Source organism: Trachurus trachurus (assembly GCF_905171665.1).
Source record: "Trachurus trachurus genome assembly, chromosome: 18".
NCBI lineage: Eukaryota > Metazoa > Chordata > Actinopteri > Carangiformes > Carangidae > Trachurus > Trachurus trachurus.
Genome location: NC_139909.1, coordinates 9,230,773 through 9,254,864, shown reverse-complemented (window position 1 = coordinate 9,254,864; position 24,092 = coordinate 9,230,773). Strand labels below are relative to the sequence as shown.

At 41.6% G+C, this 24,092-nt stretch overlaps 1 protein-coding gene across 1 annotated transcript in view; it reads left to right on the top strand.

Moving 5' to 3' along the window:
• The window catches only part of LOC311001860 (phosphorylase b kinase regulatory subunit alpha, skeletal muscle isoform-like), a 37,589-nt gene extending 16,265 nt beyond the window's left edge, over positions 1-21,324 (top strand). The window contains exons 15-33 of the mRNA XM_083993039.1: positions 1,085-1,318; positions 3,664-3,828; positions 4,856-4,950; positions 5,157-5,302; positions 5,834-5,987; positions 7,183-7,341; positions 8,357-8,486; positions 9,837-9,938; positions 10,081-10,196; positions 10,356-10,391; positions 10,611-10,646; positions 11,841-11,885; positions 12,762-12,791; positions 13,080-13,363; positions 16,730-16,985; positions 17,152-17,313; positions 18,253-18,306; positions 19,119-19,319; positions 20,562-21,324. Of these exons, the coding sequence (XP_083849165.1) occupies positions 1,085-1,318; positions 3,664-3,828; positions 4,856-4,950; positions 5,157-5,302; positions 5,834-5,987; positions 7,183-7,341; positions 8,357-8,486; positions 9,837-9,938; positions 10,081-10,196; positions 10,356-10,391; positions 10,611-10,646; positions 11,841-11,885; positions 12,762-12,791; positions 13,080-13,363; positions 16,730-16,985; positions 17,152-17,313; positions 18,253-18,306; positions 19,119-19,319; positions 20,562-20,735 (2,579 nt within the window). The 3' untranslated portion in view covers positions 20,736-21,324. The remainder of the gene's footprint in view (positions 1-1,084; positions 1,319-3,663; positions 3,829-4,855; positions 4,951-5,156; positions 5,303-5,833; positions 5,988-7,182; positions 7,342-8,356; positions 8,487-9,836; positions 9,939-10,080; positions 10,197-10,355; positions 10,392-10,610; positions 10,647-11,840; positions 11,886-12,761; positions 12,792-13,079; positions 13,364-16,729; positions 16,986-17,151; positions 17,314-18,252; positions 18,307-19,118; positions 19,320-20,561) is intronic.
• The last annotated feature ends 2,768 nt before the right edge of the window (positions 21,325-24,092 follow it).

The window sequence follows — 24,092 nt, the reverse complement described above, 5'->3', positions numbered from 1 at the left end:
TCTCCTCCTCCTCTTCTTCATCTTTCTCCTCCTCCTCTTCCTTCTCCTCTTTCTCCTCCTCCATTCCCTCTTCCTCTTCCCCCTCTTCCTCCTACCTCCTCTTCCTCTCTCTCTTCCCCCTCCTTTTCCTCCTCTTCTTCCACCTCTCTCCTCCTCTTCTTCCTCCTCCTCCCCCTCCCTCCTCCTCCTTTTCCTCCCCCTCCTCCTCCTCTTCTTCCTCCTCCTCCTCTTCCTCTTCCTCCTCCCTCTCTTTCCTCTTCCTCCTCCTCCCTCTTCCTCCTCTTCCTCCCTCTTCCTCTTCCCCCTCTTCCTCCTACCTCCTCTTCCTCTCTCTCTTCCTCCTCCTCTTCCTCCTCTTCTTCCACCTCTCTCCTCCTCTTCCTCCTCCTCCTTCTCTCTCTTCCTCCTCTGCTCTCTCCTCCTCTTCCTCCTCTTCTTCCTCCTCCTCTCTCTCCTCCTCTTTCCGCTTCCTCTCCCTCCTCCTCTTCCTCCTCCTTCCTCTCTCTCCTCTTCCTCCTCCTCCTCCCTCTTCCTCTCTCTCCTCCTCTTTCTTCTTTCTCCTGCTCCTCTTCCTCTCTCTCCCCCTCTTCCTCCTCCTTCTCCCTCCTCTTCCTTGTCCTTCCTCTCTCCTCCTCTTCCTCTTCTTCCTCCTCCTCCTCCTCCCTCCTCTCTCTCCTCTTCTTCCTCCCTCCTCCTCCTCCTCCTCCTCTTCCTCCTACTCTTCCTCTCTCCTCTTCCTCCTCCTCCTCCTCCTCCTCCTCTCTCCTCCTCCTCCTCTTCTTCCTCCTCCTCCTCCTCTCTCCTCCCCCTCTTTCTCCCTCCTCTCTCTCCTCCTCCTCCTCTACCTCATCCTCTTCTTCCCCCTTCCTCTTCTCCCCTCTTCTTCCTCCTCCTCCTCCTCCTCCCTCTTCCTCTCCCTCCTCTTCCTCCTCCTCCCTCCTCTTCCTCCTCCTCCCTCTTCCTCCTCCTCCCTTCCTCCCTCTTCCTCTCCCTCCTCCTCCTCCTCCTCCTCCTCTTCCTCTTCTCCCCTCCTCCTCCTCCTCCTCCTCTACCTCCTCCTCCTCCTCCTCCTCCTCCTCCTCCTCCTCCTCCTCCTCCTCCAGGATTCAGACAGGGAAGCTGTCGGACTTCCTGACCACTTCCTGTTTCGCTCACCTCAGTTTCCTGGCCGGTAAGGGGGGTCACGGCAGCATGGGCCGTTGCCACGCCGACGAGTATGATGATGATGATGATGATGATGATGATGATGATGATGATGATGATGATGATGATGAGGGTGGCGGCGCTGGATTCGTGCATGAGTTACGCTATGACGATGGTAAGAAACCCTGAGCGCGATGGAACGGTGACTCCAGCCGTGGAAAAAAGAAAGACAACACCACTCTCCAATCACAGGTGGTGTTGATTGATTATTGATTATTGATTATTGATTGATTGATTATTAGTTTTCCATTGTTGGTTTGACCGTTCCTGCTTCTATGTATTCATACAATACATAAACATGTAGAAGAGTTCCACTGTTTATAACCTACTCAGTCATATTGATTCTGTTATATTGATCCTTATCATATTGATTCATTCTTATATTGATTCCTATCATATTATTCCTTATCCTATTGATTATTATCATATTGATTATTATCACATTGATCCTTATATTGATACTTTTATATTGATTCCTATCATATTGATCCTTATCATATTAATTCTCATCATATTGATCCTTATTATATTGATTCTTATCGTATTGATTCCTAGAACATTGACCATTATCAAATTGATACTTATTATATTGATTTCTATCATATTGATCCTTATATTCATTATCATATTGATCCTTATTATATTGATTCTTATCGTATTGATTCCTAGAATATTGACTATTATCAAATTGATCCTTACATATATTTTTATCATATTGATTGCTATTATATTAATTATTATGAAATTGATCGTTATTGTATTGATTCCAATCATATTGATCCTTATATTCATTATTATCATATGGATTCCTTCCTATCATATTGATTACTGTTATAATGATTCTGAACATATCCTTACTATATTGATTTTTATCATATTGATCCTTATATTGATTTTTATCATATTGATTCTTATATTGATTCTTATCGTATTGATTCTTATATTGATTCCTATCACATTGATCCTTATCATATTAATTCTTATCATACTGATCCGATCATATTGATTGCTATTATATTGATATTGATCCTATCATATAGATCCTATAGGTTTTACCTTTAGTTCTTTCAGGTGATTTATTCCTGTCATCACAGTTCACACATGTGATTTATTGTTTTAGGTTATTTTTTATTATTTATCACAATAAATTGATTATTTATTATTGTAGGGTTTATTTTTTAATGTAATTAATCCTGTACTCTGAGCAACTTATTTCATTCCTTCATGTTTATTAACATGTTGAATGACAATAAACCAAACTTAACTTTTTTAACTATCTAATAATTAATCATTCTTTTAATATTTTAATAATCATCGCCTTCAAGGAATCTTAATATGAAACTGAAATATGTTTTTCCCTTTCATCAATAACAGATGTCCAACAGTTAAACTCAGTAACTTGTCTCTCTGCTTGTCTGCTGCATTTAAACGTCTGACAAACGCGTCATGTCGTTTGCATCATTGCATCATTGTCTGCTGGTTTGATCTAATTAGATGCATGATGTCATCAGAGCTACTGGATGCATGTTGTCGTCATAGTAACTGCTGGTCACTGGCTGCATGTTGCATGTTGCATGTGTCTCCTTCTGCATCGTCACGTGTTTTCCTGCATTTTTGATTTGAATTTCAAAAAACTGAAACTCACTCATGATAAAAACTCATGATCACTAAAACATTCCTGATGTTAACATCTGTCAGTTTAACACCTGGACAGATTCTTTCTATCAGTTTAATATGAAACTACTCTTGAAAACAACTTTATATTTTCTAATTAGAACTAAAAGTCACAGCAACAGAATTATTTGTTAAATATTTTCATGTTTTATTGATTAAAAACTTTTATAGAAATCAGACTTCTGGTCACTTGGAGCTGTTTTAGATGGTTTAGTTTAAACAGCTGATCTCTCTGGCTTTGTAACTCTTCATCCATCACCTCCTCCTCCTCCTCCCCCACACACACACTCCTCTTCCTCCTTGTTTTCCTCCACCCCTCTTCTTCTTCTTCCTCCTCCTCCTCCTCCTCTTCATCTTCTTCCTGCTCCTGCTGTTCCTTCTCCTCCTCTTCTTCCTCCTTTTTTCTTCTTCCTCCTCCTCCTCCTCTTTCTCTTCCTCCTGCTGTTCCTTCCTCCTCTTCCTCCTCCTTCTCCCTTCTTTTCCTCCTCTTCCTCCTTCCTCCCCCTACCCACTCTTCCTCCTCCCTCCTCTTTCGCTCCCTACTACTCCACCTCCTCCTCTTCCTCCTTCTCCTTCTCCTTGTCCCTCCCTCCTCCTCTTCCTCCCCCTCCCTCCTCCTCCTTTTCCTCCTCCTCCTCTTCCTCCTCTTCCTCCTCCTCTCCCCCCTCCCTCCTCCCCCTCCCTCCTCCTCTTTTTCCTCCTTTCCCTCCTCCTCCTCCTCCTCCTCCCTCCTCCCCCTCCCTCCTCCTCCTCCTCCTCCTCCTCCTCCTCCTCCTGCTCCTCCAGAGGCCGACGACCTGGCCCAGTACCTCGACCACCTCCTGGCTCAGGCGGCTCCTAAGAAGAAGCCGGCGAAGCCTCTGGCCGGTTTGAGCCGGTTCAAGGCCATCGCCAACAAGACCAAGGACATGGTGTCGCTGAGGAAGAAGGCGCAGGAGCTCAACATCCACAGTGAGATGGAGGGGGGAGGGAGGGGGAGGGAGGAGAGGAGGGAGGAGGGAGGGAGGGAGGAGAAGGGAAAGGGAGGGAGAGTGTAAATGTGGTGATTTCTGTACGTAGGCTACAGAGCCCTCCTGTGTCCAATGCACACATGAAGCTTCACTTTTAATTCAAACAAACTAATGCGACTGCCACAATTGTTACATTTCATCAATGAGACCAGCATTTATCTCCTTATCAAGAATGTAACTACCCGGTGGTAAACCTCTAAAAACCTGCGGGTAAGTTAATTAGCGATCGTCTTTTCTCCCGGGATGACGACGGAGGTTGGCCGGCTGACGAGCTCTCCGGCCGGGTGGTGTCTCTGTAACGAGCTACATCGGAGCAAACATCTAAACAGCCGTCATTTTGATAAACCGACCGCACATTGGGGATCTAAACAGCATTTCTCGCTGTAGCGCTGTTATTACGTCACTTTGTTAAGTTTTAATATTTTTTCATGCGAGAAAGTAACTGTTTAGAGCCCCAGTGTGCAGTCGGTTTATCCAAATGACAGACGTTTGCTCCGATGTTTTTCGGAGAAGTGAAGCTTCACCTGTGGAGCAGATCAACAGCTCGTTACAGAGACACCACCCGTCCGGAGAGCTGGTCAGCTCGTCAGCCGGCCAACCTCCGTCGTCATCCCGGGGGAGAAAAGACGATCGCTAATTAACTTACACGCAGGTTTTTAGAGGTTTACCGCCGGCTGGTTTCATTCTTTTTAGGAGATAAATGCTGGTCTCATTGACGAAATGTAACAATTGTAGCAGTCGCATTAATTTGTTTGAATTAAAAGTGAAGGTTCATGTGTGTATTGGACAGAGGAGCAGCGCTGCCTGGGGGCTCTGTAGCCTACGTACAGAAATCACCACATTTACATTAAGTTAACATGGTTTTGAATACAGGATTTGTCACGTCTGCTGATGTGAAAGCCAGCAGAGACTGATGATGTATGTGACTCAGCCAGCTGATCTCTGTCTCTCTGTGTGTTTCCCTCCAGACGTGGGGTTGTACCTGCCCAGCAAACTGTTCCGTTCTCCTCAACGAGCGCTGAACCTGAACCTGCCGGGCTCCACGGACCAGAAGAACTCCTCCGTCTGTTCCTCCTCTTCTACTTCTTCTTCTTCCTCCTCCTCCTCCTCTTCTTCTTATTCTGTCATCATCAAGATGGTTTCCTCCACCTTGTTTTTGTTTTATCTTCTCCTCCTCTTCTACTTTGTCCTCTTCTTCCTCTTCTGTCATTATCAACTTGTTCTTGTTTTATTTTACCTTTAACTCCTCTCCTCCTCCTCCTCCTCCAGGGTCCAGAGGTCGTGGTCACAGCGGAGTGTGGGATCCCCAAAGACGCCAGTGGAGAAGTGGACTACGCCGCTCTGGTCAGATTCCTGAAGGAGCCACAGAACCTGCAGGACCAGGCCGACATCCTCTTCATCCTCTTCAAGGACAAGTGAGGACGTTTCAGTTCAGAGTCTCACAAGTTTTCTCTTTATCATAGAAAACATTTTATTATTTCATCTTTTGTTTTGTTTCACCATGTCCCTTTCATTCACCATGACAACATATTGTCATGTGTATTGTTTTGCCTCGTGCTGACGGACCACTTGTTTACATAGAGGCTTGTTTATGCCGTTACCTGCAGTGGCTGTCGTCCGTCTGCCGTCTGCTCAATTTCACGTGAATGCAGCATGAAAAATACGACTGAGTTGCTTGCGAAATACAACCGCAACGCTAGATGGGAGTAATTCTTACACAATGTCCCTTTAATGTAATCATGTTACTGTTCTGATTACGTCATGTCAAAAGTAACTAGTAGTCAGTGGAATTTTATGTTTACGTTTCCCTGGTTTCGGTAGTCGCGGTAAATGCATGGATTTTTTTTTTTTTTTCAATGAAAATCTGTAAAACGCATGCATCATCACACCTCCTCCTCTTCCCTCCTCCTCCTCCTCCTCCTCCTCTTCTTCCTCCTCCTCAACAGGGGCATGGACTGGGACACCCAAGTGCACGGTAAAGGCTCCACCGTGCGCTCTCTGCTCAGCGACCTCTACGAGAAGGCCGGTGACCTGAAGCAGTGGGGCATCATCAGGATGATCTCTGGCATGTTGAGGAAGAAGGTGGAGGAGCTCGACTCGGTACGACACACACACACACACACACACACACACACACACACACACACACACACACACACACACACACACACACACACACACACACACACACACACACACACACACACGCGGCTATAAATAAAACACACAGGGAGGGAGTTCATTCCAGTTTCTGATGCCACCAGTGAAATTTGATTATTTATTTTTAGTAATAATAAAAAAAAAACTAATAATGGCAGTTTAAATATGTCAAAGAAACTAGATTTTTCTTCCAGAAACAGAAAAATATGCAAACGAGAAGAGGCTTTAGCAGAAATTCAGCTGCATTAAAACACTGAACATGTGAGCACAGACAGTATGAGTGGTTTCATGTTCAGACCAGAAAAAAATAACAGGTTCAGAACCTGAAAAGTCGGTTCTCAAGGAAACCAAGAAATAGTTGGTTCTTCCCTGTAAACCATGACAACATCAGTGGACGTGTCTTATTCTAGGGCTGTGAAGACGAGCAGGAAGGAGGAGAGAGAAAAAATTGCAGTGGTCTGATGAAGAAACTAAATGTTTGGAGGCGATTTAAGCATCTGCAGAATTTAAAGGAAAGCTAGAAAGCAGAGAAAGAAAGAACAAGTTGTATGAATTGTTATTCATACAATATTATTATATGTTATATTAATGAAAAAGTTATTCTCATCTTTGAACTCTGGGAAAGAGATGGCCAAGGCTGGGTTCACTCCAAAACCAGACCAAATAAATAATTAACATAAAAAAAAGAAGAAGGGTTACAGAGACAGAAAAAAAGAAAATAAATTTGAGTAATGCAGAGAACAGAAAAAACCTAACCATTATATACAGTATTGGTTATTTCTGCTTGTGTATTGTCTATTTAAAACGTTTTTTTGTACTCTATGCCTCAACTCTGCCTGACGAAGGTCTCATCGACCCAAATGTTGCTCTGTCCAGAAGTAAAAGTCCTTATGCAAGATTTACAATGTGCGGGAATCTTCTTTCTCTGTCGCCATGACGTTGTAGAGGTTTGCATGAGCTCACTTTGAATTGTAAGTGATGCAGAGTAACGTCCTTCCACTTTGGTTCCACTTCAACTGGTGTGAGCGCTGCTGGTTCAGCAGAAAGCACCGCGGTCCGTCTGAAAGCGAACTGTGTGAATGAACCCTGTCAGCTCTGCTCTGATTGGCCGAGCCCCCTCCCTCTCTGTCCGTAGGCCTGCTCTGACCTGCTGGCTCACCAGAAGCACCTGACGGTCGGCCTGCCGCCGGAGCCCCGGGAGAAAACCATCACGGCTCCGCTCCCCGCCGACCAGCTGGCCGCGCTCATCGACGAGGCCAGCGACAACAACATCAGCATCGCCATCCTCACTCAGGTCGGTCCCCGTCCTCGTCCTCATCTTCATCTTCATCTTCATCCTCTGTCCTAACATAACTAACATAAAGCAATTCAAAATATTAATAAAAAAGTATTTTGCAAAATAGGAAAACATGGTATATTTATACTATGTTGTATATTTCTATAGATATATGTGTTATTATAATGTGTATGCTGCAGAATGAATCTATATGCTGTAGAATGAACATATATGCAATATGATATGAAGTGTAAGTTGATTGTGGAATGATGTATACATATATAATTATGTAGATATGGATGCAATATGGATTAGTATGTGAATAATTACTAACAAAGAATGGATGAAGCACAGTAACGAAGTGGAAACGCTCACTCTGTTTTTGTTTTGTTAGGTGAGGCGTATTGCTCACTTTTTGTTTTCTTTGTTTTTCATTTTTATAATGTTTCTGTTTTTGTATTTTTGACTGTATATTTGATACTGCTGGACCCCAGGAAGAATAGCTGTGGCTTTGCTGCAGCTACACTGCAAAAACTCAAAATCTTACCAAGAATATTTGTCTTATTTCTATTCAAAATGTCATTTCTAGTCAAAACATATGTTATTATAACTAAAATAAGACTCATCACATTGAAAAAGTAGCTTGTTTTTAGACATTTTTACTCATTTCAAGCCTATTTTCACTTGAAATAAGTAGAAAAATCTGATAGTGGATCAACTTCCTTTTACTGGCAGATTTTTCTACTTATTTCAAGTGAAAATACGTTTGAAACAAGTGAAAATGATCTAAAAACAAGTAAATTTTTAGGTGATGAGTCTTGTTTTAAGTGGAAAGAGATTCGTTTTGACTAGAAATTTGACATTTTGACAAGAAATAAGACAAATATTCTTGGAAAGATTTTGAGTTTTTGCAGTGTAATGGGGGATCCGAATAATAAACTAAACTAAACTCTGTCCTCATCCTCATCTTCCTCCTCCTCCTCCTCCTCCTCCTCCTCCTCCTCCTCCTCCTCCTCCTCCTCCTCCTCCTCAGGAGATCATGGTGTACTTGGCCATGAGCATCCGGACTGAGCCGGGTCTGTTCAGTGAGATGTTCCGGCTCCGGATCGGACTCATCATCCAGGTCATGGCCACTGAACTGGCTCATTCACTCAACTGCTCAGGTGAGACCAGACGAGACGAGGCGTTCAGGGACATCAGGAACTCTCAACTCTCACTGTTTAAACTGGGACAAACACATCAAATACACAATCCAACAACTCCAAAACGCTCTGGTGGACAAGTTGTGACCTGCACATTCACCACGCTATGAGATAATAACAGAACGTTACCACACAGAGTTGTTTTAGAGGGAAATACATGCAAAACCACTGATGCGCGTTGCCTTCAGGGACAGTTTTTCATCAAGCAGTCTCTGTATTTCCCTCTAAAACAACTCTGTGTGGTAACGTTGTGTTATTATCTCATAGTGTGGTGAATGTGCAGGTCACAACTTGTCCACCAGAGCGTTGTGGAGTTGTTGAATTGTGTATTTGATGAGTTTGATGAGGGAAACCAAGAAATCCCATTAGCCTCCGTAGCGTAGCTCTGAGCAGCTCGCGGCTCTGCTCCACCGTTCTAAAAACAGCTTGCACCGACAATTAAAGGTAACGAACCTACTGCTATGACTATAGGGATTATGGCAATGGGGTCGAGGGTGTCCTCGACTAAGGATTTTCTTTTATTATTATTATCCTCACAGATTACATTACACAGCTGGTATTGATTTCTTGGTTCGCAGGAATATTATATATTATAACAAAACAAAGAAACTCTATGTAACATAATGAAGCTGGTGAGGAACAGGAGGACGGGGACGGAGGGTTAGAGAGGTATCTGTGACGATGATGATGATGTGGCGTATGACGTAGGTGAAGGATGAAGGATGAAGGCAGGAGGACTCTTATTTTGAAAATCCTGCGGTCTCTAACTAAAATTATTAAATTTGACTGAACTGCTGCTGCGTTCAGGTGCATCAGGAAAAACATACGTTTGTGTTTCTGTCAGGACCACTATGTCAAAATAATATTTATTTACTTGCACAGTTTTATTTGGCGGTATGATACTGTTCTGGGACCCCCTGCTCTTCCACGCGCTTGCGTGGAAAGCCTGAGGCAGGAAGAGCACCTCCCTGCCCTTCACGAGCCATCATGAACGGCATAAGCAGGGAGCGCAGCAGCAAAGAAAACCCAGACAGAGCAGAGCAACCAACATGTACAATGACAGGAGGAGCTGGGGTGGAGGTGGGTTGCAAAAAAGCCGGCAGAGGAAGCAGCAGCAGCAAGGGAGGTGATGTCGGGCTAGAGCAGTTTAAATAGCGCGCTCTGAATGCAGTTCCCCAATAGGAAGCAGCCACGGGGAGTCAGCTGAGCCATCAGCTGATCTGCACAGGTGAAGACAGTTACGCTGTGCTGATTAAGAGCTTGACGTCATGGCCTGCCAGAACTAACGCTACGCTTAATGTGTGTGTGTAGGCGAGGAGGCCACAGACAGTCTGATGAGCATGAGTCCGTCCGAGCTGAAGAACCTCCTCCATCACATCCTCAGTGGGAAGGAGTTCGGCGTCCAGCGCAGCGGTGAGTCGCTCGCTCCCTCCACCAATCAGATCGCCCGCTGTCCGTTTGTGTTTATGTACCGAGCTGTAGAGTGCGTTTGTCTCTGCTGAAGGTCGTGATGTGTTTTGTGTTTTTTTTTTGTTGTTGTTGTTTTTCTCCTCAGTGAGAGAGTTGGACGCCGGCGTCAGTCCCGCCATCTCCATCCATCACCTCGGCAACGTGGGCGCCACCAAGAGCGAGAGAGCCGGGATCAGCAAACTGAAGAGCGACATGAAGCTGGTGAGGAACAGGAGGACGGGGACGGAGGGTTAGAGAGGTATCTGTGACGATGATGATGATGTGGCGTATGACGTAGGTGAAGGATGAAGGATGAAGGCAGGAGGACTCTTATTTTGAAAATCCTGCGGTTTTGCAAACTGACTTGTTGTGTTTCTGCAGCTGGGGCACCGGTTGTCTCTGACGGACCCCCGACAGGTGATGATGATGAGGATGATGATAATGGGCCTGATGGGGCGGGAAAATAAAACGATTAATTGGTCATTGGTTGTTGTTGGAGATGATCCAATCAGGACGAGGCGGCGTTAATTAGAGGCATTTAATTGCTGAGTTAATTGATCAATAAAGTTTTGAATGAATCGGCGGGAGCGGCTCGTCCGCTGTAACTCACCTTCGACCTGGTGTTTTATGTTTCAGACCGAGCGCAGGGTGTCGCTGGTGGAGCCGCTGAAGGTGAAGAGTCCAGTTTCTCCTCTTTACTCTTTTCTTTTTACACAGTCGTCATGGCAACAGCAACGAGCGATGTCATTGATTGTCCTCGGTCAGGGGCCTTAGGCAGGATTGTCTTGTTCCAGAGCTTTCAGCTGGATCTCACTGTCTTCATCACCGTTGTCCACACTGGAAACTCAACTCAACGTCCACTTACTCGCTTTTTTTATGTTTTTCTTCAGTGCTTTTGACTCGACCTCCTCTCTGAGCTGTGAAACTCAAAGGTTCATGTTGATGAAGACAGTGAGACGCACCTGAAAGCTCCAGAACAAACGATGATACAGCTGATGATGATGATGATGATGTTAGATGAGTTTAAAGACGATGTCAACTAGATGAAGTTAGATCATAATTAAAGGGATAGTTAAACATGTTGTCAAATTGGCCCATTGCCATAATCCCTATAGTCATAGCAGTAGGTTCGTTACTTTTAATTGTCGGTGCAAGCTATTTTTAGAACGGCGGAGCAGAGCCGCGAGCTGCTCAGAGCTACGCTACGGAGGCTCATTATGGGATTTCTTGGTTTCCCTCATCAAACTCATCAAATACACAATCCAACAACTCCAAAACGCTCTGGTGGACAAGTTGTGACCTGCACATTCACCACGCTATGAGATAATAACACAACGTTACCAGACAGAGTTGTTAAAGGTAACCACTGATGCGCGTTGCCTTCAGGGACAGTTTTTCATCAAGCAGTCTCTGTATTTCCCTCTAAAACAACTCTGTCTGGTAACGTTGTGTTATTATCTCATAGCGTGGTGAATGTGCAGGTCACAACTTGTCCACCAGAGCGTTGTGGAGTTGTTGGATTGTGTATTTGATGAGTTTGATGAGGGAAACCAAGAAATCTCATTAGCCTCCGTAGCGTAGCTCTGAGCAGCTCACGGCTCTGCTCCGCCGTTCTAAAAAATAGCTTGCACCGACAATTAAAGGTAACGAACCTACTGCTATGACTATAGGGATTATGACAATGGGCCAATTTGCCAAAATGTTGAACTATCCCTTTAAGTCTTTGATCTTGTTCTGATGCGGCTGCAGATGATTGACAGCTGATCACAGTGATGATGATGATGGTGGTGATGAAGAGGAGATGATATTAATGGCGTCAACTGGCTCTGGTTGTTGGAGGTTCATTGTGTGTTTTCTCTGTTGCAGATGATGGAGCGCAGGGTGTCATGTGACTCAGTGATGATGATGATGGTGATTATGATGATGAGGGAGGTGTTAGACGAGTTAAAAGACGAGTTAATCGATCAGATTACATGAAATTAGATCATAATTCAGACTTCAATCTTGTTCAAGGAATAGTTCACCCAAAATTCAGATTTCACTCATTATCTACCCACCCTCATGTCGACTAAGGGCTGGGAGAAGTTTCAGAGTCCTCTGTGGCTTCTCTGAGTTACAGGGGGTCTCGACGTAGCAGTGCATGTCCACATGAGGGTTGTAAATGGAGCTCACTTTTCTTCGTAACAAAAAGACACACCAAAAAACATCCAAATACCTCCATAGTGCTCGTCTGTAATGTCCCTCTTGTACTGAAGCCCCAACATGAGAAATTGTTCAGAAAAAAATTTAATAAGTCTATATTTTAAGCTTGTTTGTAGCGGAAGCTCCCAGTGTCTCAGTTCGCAGGCAGAGCAGGGAACTGTTTGTTTTTCTGAACAATTTCTCATGTTGGGGCTTCTATACAAGAGGGACATTACAGATGAGCTGTGTGGAGGTATTTGGATGTTTTTTGGTGTGTCTTTTTGGACGAAGAAAAGTGAGCCCCATTCTCAACCGTCATATGGACATGCACTGCTACGCCGAGACCCCCTGTAACTCAGAGAAGCTACGGAGGACTCTGAAACTTCTCCCAGCCCTTAGTCCACATGAGGGTGAGTAGATAATGAGTGAAATTTGAATTTTGGGTGAACTATCCCTTTCAGATGCGGCTGCAGATGATTGACAGCGGATCACAGTGATGATGATGATGATGATGATGATGATGATGAAGAAGAAGAGAGGAGCTGGCTCTGGATGACAGTTGAGGGCGATAGTCGTTTGGGGTTCATTGTGTTTTCTTTGTTGCAGATGTTGGAGCGCAGGGTGTCATCAGTGAAGGTGATGATGATGATGATGAGGTGTTAGACGAGAAGATTAATTTTAGGTCTCAAGTCTTTGATTTTGTTCTGATGCAGCTGCAGATTAATGACAGCTGATCAAAATGATGATGATGATGATGATGATGATGATGATGATGATGATGAAGGTGGAGGTGTCAGTGATTCATGGTTAATTGGTTTCTGGTTAACGACCCCGGTGTCTGAGGCTCTGGACAGGAAGTGGAATCAGAAACGTCCAAATATGGATTTTTGTGTTTTGTGTTTGTTTGTTTTTTCTTTGTTTCAGTTCGACCCGTCACAGACGTCTCCTTCCAAGGTGACACCGATAACAACACCGATTACCATAACAACAACCATAACAACAACCATAACAACACCGATAACAACACCGATTACCATAACAACACCGATAACAACACCGATAACCATAACAACACCGATAACATCACAGATAACCATAACAACACCGATAACAACACCGATTACCATAACAACACCGATAACAACACCGATTACCATAACAACACCGATAACAACACCGATTACCATAACAACACCGATAACCATAACAACACCGATAACAACACCGATTACCATAACAACACCGATAACAACTCCGATAACCATAACAACACCGATAACAACACCGATTACCATAACAACACCGATAACAACTCCGATAACCATAACAACACCGATAACAACACCGATTACCATAACAACACCGATAACAACACCGATTACCATAACAACACCGATAACAACACCGATTACCATAACAACACCCATAACCAGAACCAGAACACCGATAACCATAACTGTGCGTTCACACCAAAAGCTTCCAAAGCGTCAAAAATGCTTGAGGCTGCGCTTCAGACAAGACAGCTCCCAAAACGGCAAATATTTTCAGCTGCTTTGGTCGCTCGTCACGTGACTGACGTCAAAGTTTGATCGCGCTGGTCATTGGGGAGTCGAAGGACAAAAAAAAGGGGGGGAAAAGGAGCCGACGGACGTCTCTATTCTGACAGGTTGCCGCTTAACCGCGTCATAGCTAATTACCCTAAAGTTAACCAAGACTCGACTTCTTGTCTGGTGACGCTTTGGAAGCGCGATGACGCCAGTTGACGCTTTGTTCGCTCAGTGTCGCCGGGCTCTCGTTGAAAATTATTTAAATAATTGACTTTTTGGAAGCTTTTGGTGTAAACGCACAGCAATAACACCGATAACAACACCGATGATAACAACATCGATAACCATAATAACACCATAACAACGCCAATATCCATAACAACATTGATAAGAACAACGATAACCATAACAACACCAATAAGAACACTGATGACCATAACAACACCGATAATTGTAACAACATCGATCACAACACTGATAACACCAATAAAGACAACTATGATAACACAGATAAATACACCCTTAACCATAACAACACCGAAACCCATGACAACAACAACAATAATCATAACAACACAGATAAGAACGGTAACCATAAGAACAACGATAACAACACCGATGATCGTAACACCACCCATCAAAACAATGATAACCATATCAACACCAATAACACCAATAACAACACAGATAGCCATAAATACACCATTAATCATAACAACACTGATAACCATAACAACACCGATGACGACTCGGTAACGATATTAAACCTGTTGTTATTTTTTAATTGAATAATCCAGGTGTTGACTGACGGTCGTGGACTAAACGCTGTGACTCAGAGCGATTAACTCTGCTGCTGGAAAAACTGCTTCAATCTGCAGTTCATTAATTTAATTAATGTTTTTTAAAAAAAGCCGCAACTAACGGTTTTATGATCAATCAGCTTCTTTTAATCGATCTGCTGTTTGAATTACATGATGGATTTTGGATTTGTGATCGATAAATGATAAATCAGCTCCTTGTAGCAGCTACAGTTTTTATTTAATTTAATTCATTTTATCTATTTAAAGGGATATGCCAACTTTTTTTTTTTACGTGTCTTGCCTCACTCCTGAGTCCATGACAAGCAGATAGACACCATCCTTTCCACTGTGCGTGCAGTAATGAGGGAGAGCCCATATCGCCCGTAATTAGCTTAGCTCTGGAAGTGTATAGGTAGTGTTAGCCTGCCTCCACCTAAAGTCATCAGAGAAACTCTTCAGCAACTCTAAACGGACTGATCTTCGTCTCAGAGCTGACAAAACTCTCCAGTAAGGCATCTTGAGCGGTCAAATGCCGGTAACGGGACGAGATCGGTCAAAACGGAGAGTTCAAGCTAAGACGGTTTATTTTGGTTCAAGCTAGCTACATCGAGGGTAGGTTAGCTTCCTGTTTCGAAGTAAAAGCACTTCTGTATGTAAAGGACAACGGGCGTTTTATTTTGTGAAAGTAACCGGAAGTGCGTTGGTTACAACAGCTAGCTTGAGTAGCGCCAAATTCGTCCGACAGAATTGTAAACAGCTGGTATTTAGACAAATTAACGACACACTGCTGATCTAAACAGCTACTTTCTCGCCTAAAAATGTGTGAAATGTCGATAAAGTGATATATTTACAGAGCTTAGAGCTAAAATGAAATCAACTGACTGCTGATTTCAGCTCGGGTAGGAGGCAGGCTAACACTACCTATTCATTAGATTCACATGACGTCACTGTATTTCTGAGCCGCCATATTTGTGTCCGAATCAGGCCAATCTGGGCACAGATCACAGCATGTCACGTTACCAGAACAAGTGGAGTAGTAGGAGGAAATCAGCAAGAGACCGAAAATTGACGTTATTTGAAAGATGCCAGGATTATATTGTGCTGTTGACTGTGATAGCAGTCGCCAAAGAAACCCCGGACTGCAGTTTTATTCCATCCCAAAAGACGTAATAAATAGTTGACTGCAGGCAGTCTATCAGTCGCAGCGTGGGCTGTGACAAGTCTCACAAAAAGAGGGGATTCACTTTTTTTTTTAATAACATGGATATATTGAATTCAGCATTTTGATTACTTTCTTATTAATTACTCACTGATTCTGCATTTAGGGTCTTTTATTTCTGTATAACAGACCGTTGCTAAGTAAAACGGGCCGTTGCTAGGGACGCCGCTCTGATCAGCGGAGCAGGGCAGAAGAACTATCAAGGATTTTTACCTTATGTTTCATTTTTACCAGCTTCAGACTAATTGTGATGTTAGAAAAATGACTTGTAGCTTGTTAGAGGGAGAGTGGAGGCCCTTTGCCTCCCTCACCGCTGCTGGAATCAAACCTGCGATGTGCGATCAGAGCGGACGGGCCAGCGCAGTGTCACAGCTGTGATCAGCTGTGTCTGTGCCACCGCGAGTCTGTGACACAAACGTGTCCCATATCGTAATCTCTTATGACAGACAGGACGACATAAATGCGCACATCGTAACATTTACATGATAATTCATCAATCTACTGATTGATTATCAAAAGCTCGTTGAAAACAACTACACACGAGTCGACCGGGAGGAGGGTGAGGAGCAAACAGCGGAGAAGTGACCGGACTAAGGACTTTGATCAACATTACGTATCAAATTAATTAATTAATTCATAAACTGTGTAATAAGTGGGATAATATAGAGTTAGTCTGTTGTTATAGAGATATAAACCCAGACAGGATGTATGAAACCCTGTCATTTTGTCAAGAAACTGTCATTTCCATCCTGCGGTTTGATGCTGTCATATGAGGAGACCTGTCAAATCGGACACAAATATGGCGGCGGTCCCTTCGACGTGACGTCACTGCAACCCATGAATACACTTCCAGCATTTGAGCTAAGCTAATTACGGGCGATACGGCTCTATCTCCATGGTTACTGCACACACAGTGGAAAGGATGGTGTCTATCTGCTGGTCATGGACTCGGGAGTGAGGCAAGACACGAAAAAAAAATGTTGGCGTATCCCTTTAAAGATAAATCAGTTTTCAAATGAAGTTTAATTTCTTTGTCCATCTTTGCTCTGTTTTCATTGGTGCACGTCGTCTCTCAGGTTTTTGTTTGGATCCGACTCTCGCGCTTCATTTAACATCCAGACATTGTTTTTCATGTTGTCATCTTTTTTTTTTCCTTTCCTCCCTTCTTTCTCTCCTCTTTCCTTTTTGTTCTTTTGTTTTTTTTCCCGCCTCGTCTCAGAGCATGCCATCTCAGTCACTGGACATAGAAAACACGGAGTCTGGGGTAAAGATTTATGTCTATGGATCACATTTCATCTTTTTGACTTGGGTCAGATTTGGTTCTTGCTGGATTGTGATGAACAGGAAGGAGGAGGCGCTGGTTCTTTCAAAATAAAACGCAGCCAAACACTCATCCATGTCCTGTCCTTGATTGTCCCCGATGCGTTCAGAGGTACAGGCTGCCGTCCATCGAGTCTCTGGACATCCCCGACAGCATCCACGCCGCCAAGGACACCAGGCACGGCCAATGGCAGCGCAGGAGGCGTCTGGACGGCGCTCTGAACCGCGTCCCGGTCGGGTTCTACCAGAAGGTCTGGAAGATCCTGCAGAAGGTCGGTTTCTCCTGTTCTTCTGCTCTTAAACAGTACGGTAACACTTTACTTGAATAGGTATTTATAAGATTGACATAAAACTGTCATAACCATGACATAACAACCTGTCATAAACATCAATGAATACTTATGACAGCTGTCATTCGGTAAGTTATGTCACTTTTGATGCAAAGTTGACATTATTTGAGATGTCCTTGTTATGCACTGCAAAAACTCAAAATCTTACCAAGAATATTTGTCTCATTTCAAGTCAAAAATGTCATTTCTAGTCAAAACAAATCTCATTATACTTAAAATAAGACTCATCACATAAAAAGCAGCTTGTTTTTCGACACTTTTTACTTCTTTCAAGCATATTTTCACTTGAAATAAGTAGATAAATCTGATAGTGGAGCAAGTTTTTCTTTCTTATTACAAGCACAAAAAACTTGCTTTCACTGGCAGATTTTTCTACTTATTTCAAGTGAAAATTTGTTTGAAACAAGTGAAAATTATCTAAAAACAAGTAAATTTTTAGGTGCTGAGTCTTAGTTTAAGTGAAAAGAGATTAGTTTTGACTAGAAATGAGACATTTTGACAAGAAATAAGACAAATATTCTTGGAAATATTTTGAGTTTTTGCAGTGTGAAACTTGAAATAATTTTTTAAAGTTTGGCAATTAGGTCTGCTATGACAGTTTAAATTGTCTTTATGTGAAGTTGTCAGAACAAAAACATCTCAAACAATGTCAACTTTGCATCAAAAGTGACATAACTTACCGAATGACACTTAACGACAGCTGTCATAAGTATTCATTGATGTTTATGACAGCTTTTATGTCATGGTTATGACAGTGTTATGTCAATCTTATGAACACCTATTCAAGTGAAGTGTTACCAAAAAATGGATTATTTCCCAATTTATTGATGAACTTCTAAGACGAATTCTGTTTCTCTGCAGTGTCACGGTCTGTCCATCGAGGGCTTCGTCCTCCCGTCGTCCACCACCAGAGAGGTACGAGGTTTTTTTTAACCTGTTAAAACCAACTAAAGTCTTTGAACACAACATTTCTTCTCAAATCGTCAGTCGTTTCAGTAACACAAAGCTGAAGGTTTTTATTACAGTGGCTTTAGTGTTATAATAAGTTATAATTTGTTTAATATTCAAATGATAAAACATCAAATAATTAAAACAAGGATTTTGTTTTATACTGTATGTAATAAACTAATATAGAAGAGTAAAGGTTAAAGATTAAATAACAAATTCTGGTTTCTTAAAGCACTTCAAAACACATATTCATATTTAAATCTGATTCTTTCTTATTCTTATTGTAGAATAAGAATTAAAAAAAATTCTTATTATATATTCTTATTGAAATTATCTATATTTTATATATAAACTGTGTATAAAACGTGTATTTTATAGTTGTTCCATATTTTTACTATCGTACTCTTTACTTCTTTCATTTATTCCTGACTGTCTCTTTTTTTAACTTGTTTACTTGAGTTGTTGTCCCTTGAAAATCTTCCCATTCAGGCATAAATAAAATATTTTCCTATCTTATCTTACCTAATTTTAGTAAATCTGATGTTATCTGATCTTATCTTATATTGTATTAGCTCAACTTAGCTTTGCTTCATTAGCTCATTTAGTTTATCTGGTCTAGAATAAAAGTTTTTCAGAGTTAAGTTTTTATTCAGTATGAATCAAGTCAAAGTCAAAGTGTTTTTGAAGTTTAGCCAGTGACAGAACAACAGTTACTATGGTTACCTGCAGACTGATAAACCCTGACCTCTGTCTTTTTCTCTCTCCGTCGTCCCGTCCAGATGACGCCCGGTGAGATCAAGTTCTCGGTCCACGTGGAGACGGTGCTGAACCGCGTCCCCCAGCCCGAGTACCGGCAGCTGCTGGTGGAGGCCATCCTGGTGCTCACCATGTTGGCCGACGTCGACATCCAGAGCATCGGCTCCATCGTCCACGTGGAGAAGATCGTCCACATCGCCAACGACATGTTCTACAAGGATCAGGTAGGTTTGGCGCCAACACACACACACACACACACACACACACACACACACACACACACACACACACACACACACACACACACACACACACACACACACACACGACGCTCCACTGCAAAAACTCAAAATCTTACCCAGAATGTTTGTCTTATTTCTAGTCAAAACAAATCTCATTATACTTACATAAGACTCATCACATAAAAAAGGAGTTTTTAGACACTTTTTACTTATTTCAAGCAGATTTTCACTTGAAATAAGTAGTGCAAGTTTTCTTTCTTATTGTAAGCACAAAAAACTAGCTTTCACTGGCAGATTTTTCTAATTATTTCAAGTGAAAATTTGTTTGAAACAAGTGAAAACTGTCTAAAAACAAGTTAAAGAGATTAGTTTTGACAAAAATTGAGACATTTTGACAAGAAATAAGACAAATATTCCTGGAAAGATTTTGAGTTTTTGCAGTGTGATGGTAAGATGATACTTTATCTAAAAACAAGTTAATTTTTAGGTGATGAGTCTTATTTTAAGTGGAAAGAGTTTAGTTTTGACTAGAAATAAGACAGACATTCTTGGAAAGATTTTGAGTTTTTGCAGTGCTACACTGCAAAACTCAAAATCTTACCAATAATATTTGTCTTATTTCTTGTCAAAATGTAATTTCTAGTCAAAACAAATCTCATTATACTTTTTTTTTTTTTTTTTTTTAAGTATATTTTTTTGGGGCATTTATGCCTTTATAGATAGTACAGTTGAGACAGACAGGAAACGGGGAGGCAGAGAGAGGGGGAATGACATGCAGTAAATGGCGCCCGACGCGGGACTCGAACCAGGGCCGACTGCAGCGAGGACTGTGCCTCTATACATGGGGCGCCCGCTCTAACCACTACGCCACGCGACGCCTCAAATCTCATTATACTTGAAATAAGACTCATCACATAAAAGTAGCTTGTTTTTAGACACTTTTTACTTCTTTCAAGCAGATTTTCACTTGAAATAAGTAGAAAAATCTGATAGTGGAGCAAGTTTTTCTTCCTTATTACAAGCACTAGCAGATTTTTCTACTTATTTCAAGTGAAAATCTGTTTGAAACAAGTTAAATTATCTAAAACAAGTTAATTTTTAGGTGATGAGTCTTATTTTAAGTGGAAAGAGATTAGTTTTGACTAGAAATGAGACAAATATTCTTGGAAAGGATGTGAGTTTTTGCAGTGTAAAGAAGGACGTTGACCTTTCACCCTCGTCCAGATGGACCTGGGGGCCGAGGAGCACATCCTGGAGCGGGACCCGTCCACCGGCGTCTGCAGGCTGCTGTACGACAGCGCCCCCAGCGGCCGCTTCGGCAGCATGACCTACCTCACCAAGGCCGTGGCCATGTACGTCCAGGACGCGCTGCCCAGCGGCTCGTGTCCCGTCCAATGAGAGGACGACGACGACGTCCAAGAACGTACAGTGTGTTTTTTTTCAGAACGTACAAACAGACGAAGGTTCAAGACCCATGTTACAGTCTGTTTCATTACAGGTTCCAACTGAAATCTTACATCTTCAACAAAAAACAAAAAAAAAGGTCACACATGTAGTTTTTCAGTTTCACTTCCTGTAGTTTCTTTTTAAGCTAGCGCCGCCCAACAGTGTTTAAATGGGAGGGAACTATTTTCAGCTGCGGATTAACACATTTATGACTCCAGTGCTCATTTGTTGGATCCATTAATGAGATTAAACCAGTGGCGGTGAATGAGATCTGACTCCAACGACCTGGACACACACTGTAAAAAAAAACTCCACAACCAACATCTGTGTGTGTGTGAGAGCGTGTGTGTGTGTAAATAATCCTTATTAACTGATGCTAATTTATTTCCACACATAGGCCTACAACTAAGACTGTAGTTCACTGTACCTCAAGTCCGACCTGCTGTGTGATGTACAAAATAATGATCATTAGATAATTATTGACTATTTATTTTATAGTTTTTAAACAATTACAAAATGAGAAAAAAAAAGAAAAAACAAACGTTGATGATTTGTTGTTTGTATTGGGAGATTTTCTTGAATGCCTTAATGTTGTTGCACTTAGAGTGTGTTTGTTTGAATGTGTGCGATTGTGAGTGAAGCTAGAGGAGTGCTGTTTAATTTTAACTATTCAACAAGTAGCAGGAATTAAACGCCTGAGTTTTTCAGTTTAATTTAATGGAAGTTGAGAAGCTTTTAGTTTGTAGACTTCTTCACTTACTGGACTTTTGCGGTGATTTTTTTTTTTTTTCTACGTCCACATTAATCTGTTGCCCGACGAATCCAGATGTGTGTCGTCATAAGAAGGGAAATGCCTCGGTTTAAGCTAAACCTACATTTTTATTTGTTTACTGCAGTGTAGAAACTAACGGCCGTTTACTTACGTCACTCGTTTTTACATAATTTTGCTGTAAAAAAAAGTGTTTCGACGTTTCACCGTCCAACTGAACAAATCAAAGATCAATCACACAAACATGTTTTTAAAAGTTGTGAAGATGTGAACGCCACACTCCAGGTCAACTACAGGCAATCATGGCAGAATGAGAGAGTCACTTGATTGATTGATATTAGTATTAATTGAATTGGAAGAGAATGGGAGACAGGGTTGTTTTTTTTCTGTGTTACAAGGCAACAACATCCACTGAACAAAATGGTTGTTTGTCTGTTTTTTTCTTTGTTTTCTGAAGCTAATTCTGTAATAAAAGAGAAAAAAAACTTGTCGTTCTTCAGCGTTTATTTTCAAACTTTTTGTTGCTTTTTGGATTTTTGTCCAACCAGCTGCTTTTTCCAGAGCTTTCAACCACATTATACTGTCTTCACCTGGAGATTTCACTCTATTGAGTGGTTGTTAATGATTCTAGGGATTTTTGAACTCTGACATTTTGACCTAAACGGATAAAAGAAGACAATGTGAAATGTTTGAAAGCTCCAGAAAAAGCTAGTTTAAGGACTGTGATGTTACAGTTTCCAAGATCACCAATTCAGTTTTTATACTTCATGAATCGATTTGTTGGATATTAACACACAAAACTCTGATTTGATGTTTTTAAAGCTTCAAAATATCAACAAGTCTCGACTCCTGAACTGTATAAAGGTCAAAAGCAGCATCATGTTGTTTGTTAGTGAGTGAAAACATCCAGTAGGTGGTGCTACACGTGCACAGAATAACTGCCTGATTCAGATCAGAGCCGTTCACAGTCAGGAAGTAGAAGTCTGTTTGAGTCAACTCTCAAATTAAGTACCTTAGAATTACACTTCCGAGCAGCTGATCACTGAGGGTCAATCAGTTCTCAACATAACATTGTGTTTCAGACAAGGAGTGAAGCTGAAACTTTAATTCCCTGTAGAAAACTGTGGAGAACATGCACTTTTCAACTTGGTTCTCAAACCAAAGTTGAAAACTGAAGGGAAACGTTGCTCAAGGCCTGGGACGTCTGAACCGGACATTAAATCTGTGTAATCATCGTTTGACATATAAAACTTTACTGGTTTTCCCTCAGATTTTGAGATGAATTTTGTAATATTAGAAAATAACTCATATTGAGCTCATAGACCTAAGTTGGTGTAGCTGAGCACAACCAACCACACTGCCCAAAAAGAATCATATTCAGATAAATTAAAGTAGTCCTAAGGGTTAGTATCAAGTTCAAATTCATCTACTCCTCTTCCACCAGAGCCTCAAAGCAACTAAGAAAACAATAGTTCCTGAAGAAAAAAAGTCTTTCCAAAAAATCTACTCAAATGTAAACTCCCAAAGAAAAATAAATCCTTGATAATTTATAGAGAAACTGCAAACTTAGGAAATACAGTAGCCTAACAGTAATGCAAATTTTACCAAAAAGCATAGGCAAATTTACATTTTATAAAGCAAATGATCTGTTTCAATGTTGTCATCACAAAATGAGCAATTATTATGAACTACAGGGAATTCCCCAAAGGAATAACTGAACTTCCCTTTGGTACAGTTGGAAACTTCAGATTTGACTTCAGCGAAAACCTTAAAAATGTTGTTTTTGTATAAAGAAAATGTTTTCTGGATTGATGCGTTGGCCTTTTTGGGCCCAAACTCAATAAACTCTGTATTTATACTATTTTGACATTAATAAAAGAACGACAGAATTATATTGTTACGATTGTGGAATTGCTTTGACAGTTTTTGGTCTTTTAAATAACATTTTCAGAAACTATCAGAAAGTGACAAGGTGCGCTGTGTTAGGCTACCGTTCTAGCGAGCTAGCTGATTAATCTGCCGCTAGCTATCTACTTAGCTTAGCAAAGATGTTATTGTTACAAAACTTAGCATTGAGGCTGCTTTCCACCTCTGGTTACAGCTGTTGGTGAGAAAAGTAATGAAGTTGGTGAATAATTAAGCTCATGTTAAAGTTAGTGCTAGCTTTGTAGCAATACCAAAATCTTAAGCTAGCTCCTTTCAACTGTTGTGATAAATGTTACCTTTTGTGCATTAAAGGTCGACTGCAAGTCTGTAAAAAACAAACAACTGTGGCTTCAACCCAAAAAATATTCAGTCACAAAAAGTGAATCTATCTTGTTACACTTTGAACCGTTATGTTTAGAGTTTAAAGTTCAGCTAGCGAAGACAAAAATACATGACCTGGGTTACGTCTGAGAAAAGCAAACAGACAGGGATAAACACAGACACAGCCCTGAATATATTGACCAGCAACATGTACAAACCTGCCATCAATCATCGAAAAATGTAAAAAAAAAAAAAAAAAAAAAAATGTTCTTTTTCCAAATCATTGTTGGGTA